Source organism: Lampris incognitus, chromosome 5 (genome assembly GCF_029633865.1).
Source record: "Lampris incognitus isolate fLamInc1 chromosome 5, fLamInc1.hap2, whole genome shotgun sequence".
NCBI classification, from domain to species: Eukaryota; Metazoa; Chordata; class Actinopteri; order Lampriformes; family Lampridae; genus Lampris; species Lampris incognitus.
Window position 1 is genome coordinate 39,404,309 of NC_079215.1, and position 13,072 is coordinate 39,417,380.

General features: G+C 46.1%; 1 protein-coding gene across 1 annotated transcript in view; it reads right to left on the minus strand.

Moving 5' to 3' along the window:
- fam184b (family with sequence similarity 184 member B) overlaps positions 1 to 13,072 on the minus strand; it is a 30,982-nt gene that overhangs the window by 9,162 nt on the left and 8,748 nt on the right. The window contains exons 2-12 of the mRNA XM_056280930.1: positions 12,724 to 12,912; positions 8,996 to 9,649; positions 8,193 to 8,328; positions 7,258 to 7,409; positions 5,948 to 6,493; positions 4,219 to 4,326; positions 3,771 to 4,069; positions 1,976 to 2,126; positions 1,580 to 1,702; positions 1,049 to 1,181; positions 554 to 684 (exon numbers count right to left, since the gene is read on the minus strand). Coding sequence (XP_056136905.1) covers positions 554 to 684; positions 1,049 to 1,181; positions 1,580 to 1,702; positions 1,976 to 2,126; positions 3,771 to 4,069; positions 4,219 to 4,326; positions 5,948 to 6,493; positions 7,258 to 7,409; positions 8,193 to 8,328; positions 8,996 to 9,649; positions 12,724 to 12,912 — 2,622 coding nt within the window. The remainder of the gene's footprint in view (positions 1 to 553; positions 685 to 1,048; positions 1,182 to 1,579; positions 1,703 to 1,975; positions 2,127 to 3,770; positions 4,070 to 4,218; positions 4,327 to 5,947; positions 6,494 to 7,257; positions 7,410 to 8,192; positions 8,329 to 8,995; positions 9,650 to 12,723; positions 12,913 to 13,072) is intronic.

A 13,072-nucleotide genomic window follows, 5' to 3' on the forward strand; every position in this document is an offset into this window, starting at 1 on the left:
TTTGTCATGGACAACTAAAATTGCCTGTCCTCCTGGTTTTGATTGATCTCAGGGTCACAATGAATTTTTGACATGTAGAGGATGATGTCATGTCTATTTGGTCCATTTGTGTTTGTATGTATATTTGACCCAGTGAGTAAGAGAGGGGCCATACAGAAACAAGCTGTGAGAAATGGTGACAGCAATAAGAGTATGAGTGTGTTCTTGCACTTCTATCTTTTTGAGGACCAGTTTGAATTTCTGACCATCAGAGAGAGGACATTTTGAAGTGAGGACATTTTAGCCAGTCCTCACTTCTTTAAGGTTCTATTTCAGGGTTAGCACCTGCAGTTAGCTTAAGGTAAGAATTAGGATCATGTTAAGGTTAGGGTAAGGTTTAAGGTTAGGCATGTAGTTCTGATGGTCAAGGCTAGGGTTAAGGACAACGGAATGAATGTAGTCAATGAGGGGTCCTCACAAAGATAGAAGGACAAGAATGTGTGTGTGTGTGTGTGTGTGTGTGTGTGTGTGTGTGTGTGTGTGTGTGTGTGTGTGTGTGTGTGATTTATGTTACCTGTTGCAGGGCCATCATCTGTGTGTGTGTCTGTAGCTCGGCTTGTAAATCCTCTATCTGCTGCATGTGTCTCTGCGTTATCTGTCTGCTCCACTCTGTATGCTGCTGTGTTAATTCTGCACGTTGCTTATCTGATAATTCATAACAAACACACCCACACACACACACACAGGGAGGAAAAATAAATCCATGTTGCCAACTGGTACAGGTACCTTTGGCAGTTGCCATGGTGAAGTGTATCCATGGCAATAGCTACTTCACTGTGGAATTTGTAATTTGAACGTGCATGTTGACACTGTGTGTGTGCGTGTGTGAGTGTGTGTGTGTATATATGAGTGAGACAGAGAGAGGCAGGAAAAGAAACGGCAAGTGAGCATTGTGTGTATTTGCGTGCACTATATGTATGAGCATCAATGGGTGTTTGTTTTTGCACATGCTTTGAGATGCAAATATATCTGTTTGAGTGTGTGATATCAGCACATGTGTGTTTGTTACCTAGCTGCAGATTGTGTAGTGTCTGCAGTCTGTTCCTCTCAGACAGTACATCTTCTTTAGTCTTTCTCTCTATGGCCTGCAGGGTCATGGCATGACTGTGTCTCTCCTCAGCCAGAGACTGGGTTTGGGGCTCCTCCAACACATAAACCCAGACCATGTCTTTTTATAATAGACCTAACAGGCTTTTAGGTCACACAAACATGAATTGACAACTATGACTGTGTTATAGGATGTGCAAATACACTCAGCTATTCATATATATTCCATTCATAGTTAGGTACATGAAACATGCGTACACATGCGCACGCACCTCCATGCAGGATTAGTCTACTTCCTCTCCACTAATGTTCAGGTCTGCTTCTACTAACATCGAGGCAGCTAAATTATTAATCACAGAGAAGCCTTTAAAAGAATGCACAACTGTGATTTTGAAGTATGCGTGCATCATTTGTGTCTGAGGGTGTGCCTGTGTGCATGCACGCACCATGTGTGTAAGTGTGTGTGAAGGAGTGAGTGTGTTTGTTTGTGTACCTGCAGCTGATCCCTCAATTTCCTGTTAATCTCCTTGGTGTCCTGGACCTCCTTTCTCAGCCTTTCAATCTCAGGGTTCCCGTGGCAATCATCTCCCAGGCTTGCCCTCTTTTTCTCCACCTGCTGTGTAATCGGTAACAAATGTGAAGTGCCAAAAAGAGCCATCACCCCAATCGCAGTTTTAAGTTCAAGATACATATGAGGCCGAATCCTCTTTTCCTCCCTTTTTACTCACTTTTACTCTTGCATTATTTAAAGAAAGAGTCGAGTCAGTGAGGCAGGAAACAAGTAACCAGAGACAGGCATTTCATACAAGACTCCGGCTAGATCACATAGTCTGCTTGTGTGCTTTGTCTTTGACTAGACAATCCCTTGTCATTCCAGAGGCTTCCTCACCGGTGACTGCAAATCAGCTAGTGTGGCTTGGAGCTCGGCTAGTTGGGTCTGCAGCTCCTCCTCTCTGCTTTGCCATCTCTGTTCACTCTCGGCTGCAGCGGCATTCAGTTCGATCCTGAACTCTGCTCTGAGACGATCCTCACACTCTGCCCTGTGGGCACACGACAGAACAGTAACCAGGCAGACATTTGGCAAAGCTTACTTAAAAACTCAGCCACTATCCATTTATTTATTCATCCTGAACTCGAATGGTATACTATATTTGAAAGAGGGTGTTTTCTTTTCTTTTCTTTTCTTTTTTGAAATTTTTCCCTGTTTTTCTCCCAATTGAATTTAGCCAATTACCCCACCCCTGTGATGGCCTGTCGGCCTGTCCAGGGTGTCTCCCCGGCTGCCACCCAATGACTGCTGGGATAGGCTCCAGTATCCCAGCGACCCTGAGAGCAGGATAAGTGGTTTGGATAATGGATGGATGGATCCCACTCTTCTGAGCCGTCCCGGTTGCTGCTCCACCCCCTCTGCCAATCCGGGGAGGGCTGCAGACTATCACATGTCTCCTCCGATACTATCACAGACTATCACATGTCTCCCCCAGTCCCCCCCCCCGAACAGGCGCCCCGACCAAACAGAGGAGGCGCTAGTGCAGCAACCAAGACACATACTCACATCTGGCTTCCCACCCACAGACATAGCCAATTGTGTCTGTAGGGACGCCCGACCAAGCCGGAGGTAACACGGGAAAAGTGGGTGTTTTCTTGTATGCCTTGTGTCTTGTTTTTCTGTCTATCTTAATGGTGCTTATGGTTTAGAAGAACGATAGAGAGAGAGAAAAAAATGAGATTCAGGGAGGGTACATCATAAACTGGCCCTCTGTCTCTTTGTCTTCATCTCAAGCCACGTGATCTGATATTTTGGTAATTGAGTGGCAATCGTCAGAATATTTTAGCAATTAATGGAGCAATTGCTTTACCGGAAAAAAATAGGTAGACACTTGTAGGCTATCTTTTGAATTGACTAAATGAATTCAGACGTTACTCCAATCCTTTTAGATCAGAGTAAATTCTGCAAACACTTGTCTGCACCATGCGCTAACTGCAGAACTGGGAAATGACTGCATTAGCAAGATGGAATAGGTCCAGCCAGGAAGCCAATTGTTTTCACTAAATCAAATTTGCTAAAATTGAATGACAGAAGTGTACTAAATTAAAGTAAAGTGTACTAAATTAAAGTAAATATAACATTTTAGTCACCATAGCCTAGAAAAGAAGAGCCTCTCGAAGCTAACACCCATGAAAATAAAAATGATGCTCTTTGCTAGAGGGGTACAAACAATCCTGCTGAGACAATAGGAAGGAAACAATGGTCGAGTTTGCATATGGTGCTCCTTCAGTAAATCCCAAATGCTTCCATTTCAAACGTACACAGATTACTATATTATTGCTTGTCTTTGTCTCTTATGTCTTATTCTCTCGTATCTTTATTTCAAAATGCTCCCAAACTTATGAAAATTTCACATTTTTGATGTGGAGTCCCCCCCCCGTCCACATTTTCTGCCATGTTGTAAAGTACTAGTGGAGGAAAATTATATTTGAGAATTTTTCAAAATGGTATTATTCAGGTAGCTCAAGGAATTGTTTGACCCCCCCCCCACATGTGTCAGAATGTTTCTTTTCTTTTCATTTGACTGTAAAGTGGCATCTGATAAGAGGGCAAAGGCAAAAGAACAAGGGGATGGAGCACTTCTCTTGAGGTTGATGGATAAGCATGAGCATCCCTCCTTTGGTTAAGCTGTTACCTGATTCTGTCCTCGATATTACGTTGGCTCTGTTCTAGTAAGCTCCTCTCGGTGTTCAGTCGGCTCTGCTCCAGGACTTTCTCCTCCAGCCTGTGCTTGTCAGCCCTCAGGGACGCTATCTCTCTCTGCTGTCGCTCCCTCTGCCTCTCCCCCTCTTCCTGTAACTGAGCCAATTGGCTCTGGGTCTGACGCAGTTCTTCCTCAAAACGTGAGCACTGTGGTCCGCATGTCGGCGGGGCTTCCTGGGCCACGCTTTCACTGTTTTCTTGCTGCTGGATGACTGATTCTAGCCTAGAGATCTGAGAATACAAACTTTATGTGACCAAAAATTGTGAACATGTGGAGTTTGATTACAAGTTTTAATTTGACATATACTCTGTTTTAGATTTCATTTATGCAAATAACGCATTCAGGCACATGAAGTGATCTGTGAACTTTGACCTCTCACCTCATTGGTGGCATCCTGCAGCTGTGTCCGAAGCTCCTCCCTTTCTCTCTCCAGCCCCCTGTGCACCTCCTCACTGATTCTCCTCTCCTCGTCCAAACGAACACATACCTGCCAACCAAGTATCAGTTCTAATTTAAACAATTGTGTTTCATCTGCTTTTTGACTTTCTTTTATTTTTTGGGATTTTGCCCCCTTTTTCTCCGTCATTGTATCCGGCCAATTACCCCACTCTTTCGAGCCATCCCGGTCACTGCTCCACCCCCTCTGCTGATCCAGGGAGGGCTGCAGACTACCACATGCCTCCTCCGATAAATGTGGAGTCGCCAGCTGCTTCTTTTCACCTGACAGTGAGGAGTTTCACCAGGGGGACGTAGCACGTGGGAGGATCACACTATTCTCCCCAGTACCCCCCCACCCCCACCCAAACAGGTGCCCCGACCGACCAGAGGAGGCACTCGTGCAGTGACCAGGACACATACCCACATCTGGCTTCTCACCCACAGACACGGCCAACTGTGTCTGCAGGGATGCCCGACCAAGCCGGAGGTAACACAGGGATTCGAACCGGCAATCTCTGTGTTGGTAGGCAACGGAATAGATTGCTACGCTACCCAGACATCCATGGCTTTCAATTTTTAACTGACGTAATAACTTGTTGAAATGGGGAGCACACTGCCATGAGGCTACAAAGGATGCCATCTGTGGGAAGTAATTTCTTTATACATGCATTTGTGTAGTAATGATAATAATAATAATAATTAAATATTATTATTTTTATCATTATTATTCTTTCATAGTTATGTTATTTATTAACATTTTAAAGTGACATAGTGCAATTTTTTTTTATTAATCTATTAAGATCTGGAATGTGTACACAGCAAATTGATACCTCTGGTGCTCCAATACACCATTTAATTCCACTGCTATCACCCAAAACAAATGGTCTGGTGCGACAAGCACAGTCAGCATTATCTCAATACCAGCAAGATGTGATCCTTTATTTGTGCACAGAAAATGATGCCCACTACAAGGCATGATAAAAGAATGGACATGTGATTTTAGATGTTTTTTTCTACAGAAATGGCTTGTTGTTGGTGGCAGTTACAGCAAAATACATGTGGTCCATTGCTGAAATAAAGAAGCCATGTTAAATCCCGTGCTACACCCCCCCCCTTTTCTCCCCAATTGTACTTGGCCAATCACCCCACTCTTCCAAGCCATCCTGGTCACTGCTCCAACCCCTCTGCCGATCCGGGGAGGGCTGCAGACTACCACATGCCTCCTCCAATGAATGTGGAGTCGCCAGCCGCTTCTTTTCACCTGACAGTTAAGCGTTTCGCCAGGGGGACATAGCGCATGGGAGGATCACGCTATTCCTTCCCTGTTACGCCTCCTCCCCGAACAGGCGCCCCGACCAACGAGAGGAGGCACTAGTGCAGCAACCAGGACACATACCCACATCCGGCTTCCCACCCGCAGACATGGCCAATTGTGTAAATCCCATGCTACATTTTTATCATGCGACGTAGCGAGCGTCATTCCCTGAGGAAATGATCACGTCTTGTTCAGTAAAATAATAGGAATATTTACACAATGTCACTTTAGAAAATCTGTGTTTGTAATCTTTACTTTGTAAAACTTGTATAAAGCAATAGAGCATGAGAGGTCATGTGTTATCGCGAATTACATCACGGCTCTCGTGTTTCTGTTGCTGAATGGACACACTGACCTCTTGGTTGGTCTTCTTCTCTGAACTCAGTGCTTCTTGGGCATTCTGTAACTCAGCCGCATGTCTCCTCATCACCTCCTCAATCGCCCTCTGCACCTGCTCCTTCAACCGCCTCCTGTCCTCCTCTGCCTTCTCCACCAACCTCTTCTTTTCCTCCTCCAGCTTCTGCTGCAGGATGGCTTTCTCCGCCTCGACCTGCTCCCTGTTCCCATCCAGCTGGGAGCGCATGCGGACCCTCTCTACATCCAGTTCCCTGCGCAGCCACTCTACCTCTTCCTCCTTCTCTTTTCTCAGCCGTTCTCTGGCTTCTTCCACTTCTCTGCGCAGCCCCTCTTTCTCCTCGTCCCTCTCCTTGCGCAGACGGTTCCTCTCTTTCTCTAAATGGTCCTTCTCTTGTTCTCTCTCCTTCTGGATGCTCTCCTTCTCTCTGTCCATCTCCTTCTTCAGTTTATCCCTCTCATCGTCAGCATGTTTCTGCACACGCCGCAGCTCCTCGGTCTGGGCTCTAACCATCTCGGACCGCAGATTGGACAGGGCCTCTGCATGCTGCATGCGCACACACACACACACACACACACACACACACACACACACACACACACACACACACACACACACACACACACACACACACACACACACACACACACACACACACACACACACACACACACATATGGGTGTAGTGGTTCAAAATAAATGTCCAGTAAATGTATAAGAGTGTGTGTGAATGACTACATGTGCATATTCTGTAAGTGAACGTGGGGCTGCATGTGTATTTGTAGGTTTGCATATGTGTGATTGTATTGTTTTTTGGGGGATGTTGCACAACAGGGGAAAATGTCTTTTCTTATCCAGTACTCTTAAGAGTTAGGTAGTTACTAGCTCACCAGTCACCAACTCAGATCAAACAGAAGCTCCACCTTGTTCCACCTCTCAACCACTGATATCTGTCGGAGGTGCTCAGCAGCTTAGTATGTCTCACAACAGGGTCTATATTGTCTTGCCCTCACTTTTGCAAAAGGGTAGGGTCAGCCTTAAACCCACCTCCAACCCTTGTCATTTGCTGAAAGAGCAAGGAGAGTTTCTGTCTGATAAAAGTTGGTAGTGACAAACCCTGAAGCTGGTAAGGATTAGGTATCCTGCTTCAAAGACAGGTATTGCCGCCCTTGGGATTGAATGCAGGATCTCCCGCCTGGGGGCAACATCCCCAACCACTTCGTCAGCCATCTTGTACATGCACACCAACCCAAATGTGTGTGTTCATGTTTGTGTATATATATGTGTTTGTAAGTGTGTAGGTACGTTACCTGGCGTATCTGGCGGGCGTGGTCACTGTTTCTGCCACTGCTCTGGAGCTCCAGCTCTCTGTTCCTGCTCTGCAGACGGCTCAGCTGACTCCTCAGCTCCTCCACCTCTGCACACACACACACCTCACAACCACTGCGGCTCAGCAGTTCCTCTGACACACGCACACGCACGCACACACAAGCATGTTGAAAAACAGTTGATTTGATTTACAACAGATTTCACTCATAATGACTAACAACTCATTTATTCTTAAATAATGCAGTTTGTTGGCTCATCCCAGGATGCTTTTGAGCATGTGTTGAGAATAATGTGTGTTGTGCCTTTCTTGTGAGTGTGTGACATTGTGGTTGGCAAAGTTACCTCACAGCAAAAAAATAAAATAAATAAAAATCCAGTGTTAAAATCTGACTCCTCCATGTGGAATAAACATGTTCTCTCTGTGTTCTTGTGGGTTTTCTTCTACAGTCCAAAGACAAATGTCAAAAGTAAATTCGAGACATAACTTAACTACCTATGAGTTGTGAATAAATAATTTTGTATGTGTGTGGGTCCTGCTAGTGACTAGTGTCCTAACCAGGGTGTTTCACTGCCTGATGCCTGCTGGGGTGGACACTAAACTGATATTTCAAGTGATACGGTAGATGAAAATTAAATGTTTCAAGGCTAGGCTTGCTGAGATCGTGACTGATTAAGCAGCGATTATGCATATGACAAAATACAATTAAGCTTCATCTGCCACCACCGAGACAGAGTATAATTGAACAAACAACACAGAGCTGTGGCGAGTACGTGCATTAACACACTGTGACTTGTTTGACGCTGGTTGTGATTTTGGGCAAGTTTGTCGTGATCCTACACACTGAATGCTGCTGCCCTGACAGACACATGGTGTAACAGACGGGGAGACATGTGGACAAACAGAGCGATTGACTACCTGCTCTACTCTGAAGCTCGTCCTCCTGTAGTAACAACCTTTCTTTGGCAACTGCCAGCTCCTCCTCCGCCCTCTTAGCCCTGCCCTCCGCCTCAGAGACGCGCCTCCTGCCCAGCTCCAACTCCTCCTCCAGGTCCTAAGGCGGGGGGGGGGGTGATACAGAAGTATCGTGGGTTGAAAAGGAGAAAATATTAGAGAAGGCAAGATTAAAGAGAGGTAAAGGGAGACAAAGAAAAAAGGGAACAAATATGAGACAGGTGTAAGGCAAATAAAACAGGGGGGAGATAGAAATGTGGTGAGTCAGGGAGTTGTATGGTTCAGCAGTGAGCCTCTAATAGTTAGCTGTGGGGTCTTACCCTGGCTGTATGTCAGCTCCGTGCCAGATCTCACAGGACTCCTAAATGCTCATGTGTGAAGCAGTAATGGTGGTGCAGTGAATGTATCCTGCCTGAACTGCTCATTAGCAAACAGTTGGCAGAGGGAATAGCACTTAGAGCAGATAGTGATTAGATAAACAAGATCGTCCTCTCTCGCTCTCTCTCTCTCTCACTCTCTCTCTTGATCTATCTTAGTCTCTGTCTTATCCCCTTCCCCCTCCCTTTCCCATCAAGGCCATCAACAACTGGGCACTTTATGTCTGCTGGGGTTTTTCAGCTTCCTTTCCTCTCTGGGTGCGGCTCACTTTAGTAGGATTGTGTGATATATTTTTTTATGTGTATGTGTGTGTGTGTGTGTGTGTGTGTGTGTGTGTGTGTGTGTGTGTGTGTGTGTGTGTGTGTGTGTGTGTGTGTGTGTGTGTATACCTGTATTCTCTCTTGCAGTTTGAGAGTGTTTCTCTTGCCCTCGTCGAGCCTCTGCAGGTGACTCTCGACCTCCGCCTCGGCCCTCTTCACTCTCTCTCTGAGAGCACTGTGCAGTCCTTTCTTCTTCTCTTCCTCCCCCTCTTCCCACCTCCGCCGCTCCTCCCTTTGCTCTGCCTCCATCCTCTTTCTCACCTCCTCCCTCTCCTCTGACAGGGTGCTCATCTTTAACTCCCACCCCTCCCTTTCCTCTCTCACTGCCTTCCGCTTCTCCTCCTCAGCGTGATCCCTCTCTTCCTTCAGCACCTTCACTTCCTCGAGGAGCGCTTTCACTCGCTCCAATTCCTCTCTCTTTTCAGCCCTTTTCTCCTCGTCTCCCCTCGCTCGCTCCTCCTCTCCTCTCTTCTTCTCCTCTTCAGCTGCCATCTGTAGCTGCTCACACTGGGCCTCCAGTTCCTGGACCTGCTCCCCAGCCTTCTCCAGGGCTTTACCCAGTTGCAGGGTCTCCTCCTTTGCATCGCTAAGCTGGACCTTGGCCTCTCGGAGCTCCTCTTCTGCAGTTGCAAGGCTTTCCTCAAAACTCTTTCTCAGCTCCGCCTCAGCCTCGCGCTCTCTCTCCTCTGTCTGGGCACGGAAACTCTCAAAGTCTGCCTTCACCTGAAGTCAAAATGGATCACATGTCACACACATTGCTCTCTTAGAGTCCTGGATGAACACATGTAACTGTAAAGGGTGGGTATTTTCCTGTTTTCTTTTTTTTTTTTTTACAAACTGTTATAACTACTGTATGTCTATTAAACACATCTGGGAAAATTTTTTTCACCAAAAGTTCTTTGGTTTTTTTCTATTGATTAATGACCCCCCCAAACAGCTCCCCATCCACCTGTTGGGGTGAGTGGGGAGCTTTTTCAGGGCTCATTGGGGGGTCATTAATATATTAATAGTATTATTCATGAATCAATACTCTGATTGGCTGGCAATATTGCTGGCCCTGCCCCCTCCTTTGACAGAAACAATGGCTGCCCAACCACAGGCTTAATTGCTTTCAACGTCCTCATACAATCAATCTGATTTAAAGCCTTCAACAGTCAACCACCACCAGGATTTTCTTTTTAAGCTCACCCTCTACCCAACCATCACATAGCCAACCAATAACACTCCACACAAGGTGTAGCTGAGCCCAAATGCAACTTAGATGTTGGGATTTGTTTTTTCTTTACATCTGAATATCTTTGTGTAGTCTGTTAATCAGAAAAGAGATTAAGAAAGAAACCAACAATACGTGATTAAGGTGTTGCAAGGTTCAGCACCACGTATAGCACCGTGCGGCAGCAGCACTTGCAGCCGGCATTAATGAATCACTTTTCATCTTCCTATTTTTGTTTCAATATCTAACATTTTATTACATTTCATCAAAGCATTTACAAAATACTGCCCTTTGCATTTGACAGAGGACTTGATCTAAATGCATAATTTGCATTGTAAAAGCCAAAGCACACATGTGCACACACGCACGCATGCACACACGCACACAGGTAAGGGAAATCCACCCTACATCTTGTCAAACAGCTGATGTTTGCAAACGCTGCTTAGTGTTCAAAAGGTAAATATGCAACACCGGGTAGGGAGAAATTTGCACAAATATTACTATCTTTTTGGAAGCGCTCTCCTCTGAAATGTTTTTCATACATGGTGACTCTGGTTAACAGACTCTCACAGCCATCGTCCAAGTTGTCACAGCTTACCTATCAAATCGATGGCATACACTATCAATCAATATCAATCATACAAAGCAGAAGACACACAACAACAGGCAAGTGTAAGGCGCAGTGGCCAATAGCTGCATGTCATCACAATAGGACCCACTGACTGGCAGACTTACATATAATTTTAGTGATAGCCTATAGCTGGACTCCTGCGTTGCATAGGTTTCTTTTTTCTTTTTTCTTTTTACTTGACATGGGCAAGTCCCTATGTGAAAGCTGATATCACTTGTGTTGGTGATTCTTCCAATTTTAATAGAATAGAATAGAATAGAATATTCTTTATTAGTCATTTTGTATATACATACAAATGAAATTTACTTTGCATTTAACCCATCCTAGCTGTATAGCTAGGAGCAGTGGGCAGCCGCCGTGCAGCGCCCGGGGACCAACTCCAGTTATTTCCTCCCATTGCCTTGGTCAGGGGCACATGAGGCTGCACCCTAGTGGCCTCAAATGTGAGGCTGCACCCTAGATGATGACACTATGTGGTGCTCTACAATGTCCCTTGGCAAGATTTCCTTTTGTTCGGTGGCACAGTGTAACTGAGACGGCCGCAGAGGAATCCTGTTGCTTTTTGCCAGAACTGCTGCCGAGTTGACAAACAGATCTGGGTCTAAGGACAGGATGTTGTGTTGCTGTTAAGCCCACTGAGGCAAATTTGTAATTTGTGATATTGGTTTATACAAATAAAATTTATTTGATTGGATTTGATCTGCCGGTTGCCGGAACCGCTGCCGAGTTGACTGAGCGGAGCCGCCATGGTTTACCCTTTGCGCGGGTACTGACAGCTGGGTATACTGTGCCCGGGGATTTGAATTCAGAGTTCCCTTCTCCTATCCCAATGTGTTGGCTGGACTGGGCACCATGGGAAGTACCATACAGGCATGCAGGGGGACCAGATCTATCAGCAGGGAAGTCTTCCTTAGCCAAAGGGCCCTTGCTAAGGTAAGGTGCTACCCCTCTACAGCCTTCGGTTGTAGTTTAGTGTCTTACCCAGGACAGATGTCTATGCCCTGATGTCTCCCACGTTGGTTTATTTATATTCTTTGTATATTTATTTATTTTGCAGCAGGTGAGCCAGACAGGCCCAGGACAGTTGAAAATCAACCCGGTCTCTCTAAGATCTGCCAGGATTGCTAGATTGCCAGTCTGGACCTGCCCTGAAGGGGCAATTCTGAATGGCTTGTTCAACTGGTGATATTTGGTCCCATAACAAGGCTGGTGAAACAAAGAGGTTATTTAAATGCTATGAAAGCATGGAAATGGCACTCCCTGCTGACAGCGAAATCCACCCCAAGACTAGACAAATATTCCATCCATTATCCAAACCGCTTATCCTGCTCAGGGTCGCGGGGATGCTGGAGCCTATTCCAGCAGTCATTGGGTGGCAGGCAGGACAAATATTGACCAAAAAAAAATTTTTTTTTTTCGATTTTTGTTCCCCCCTTTTTCTCCCCAATTGTATCTGGCCAATTACCCCACCCCTCTGAGCTGTCCCTGTTGCTGCTCCACCCCCTCTGCCGGTCCAGGGGGGGCGGGGCTGCAGACTACCACATGTCACCTCTGATACATGTGGAATCACCAGCTGCTTCTTTTCACCTGACAGTGAGGAGTTTCACTAGGAAGATGTAGCATGTGGGAGGATCACACTATTCCCCCCAGTCCCCCCCCCCGAACAATCGCCCCGAGCTACCAGAGGAGGCGCTAGTGCAGCAACCAGGACACATACCCACATCTGGCTTCCCACCCGCAGGCACGACCAATTGTGTCTGCAGAGATGCCTGACCAAGCCGGAGGCAACACAGGGATTCGAACCAGCAATCCCCATGTTGGTAGGCAACGGAATAGACCACTATGCTACCCGGCTGCCCGACAAATATTGTTTTCCATAATATCCCCCACCCCCAAAAGAAAGACTGATAGACATAAAATCAGGCACATGAACATGCATACATCAACACATACCTGGGCTCCAACTCTTTGCTGCTCATCAAGAGACTCCCGTAACTCTAGGAGGCGTGTCCTAAGCACTGACCCCTCCCCTTCATGGCACGTCTCCATGACGATGCGGTGCATCTCTTCCTGGTGGGCATAGTTTAAGGTCTGCAGGGCCGTCTCTTGCTCCTCATTCTTCGTATTCAGGGAATAGATCACCTAAAAGGGGCGGGGTGCAAATAGCAATCACAAAAGGGCAAATAAGTAAATTAATTTTGTACAAAATTGTGAACTGTTTGAAAATCTAACGCAAACAAAGTGAGCGGTATCCACTGCACTATAGGTAACCTTTATTTCAGTATAACTGTGAGCCCCTACC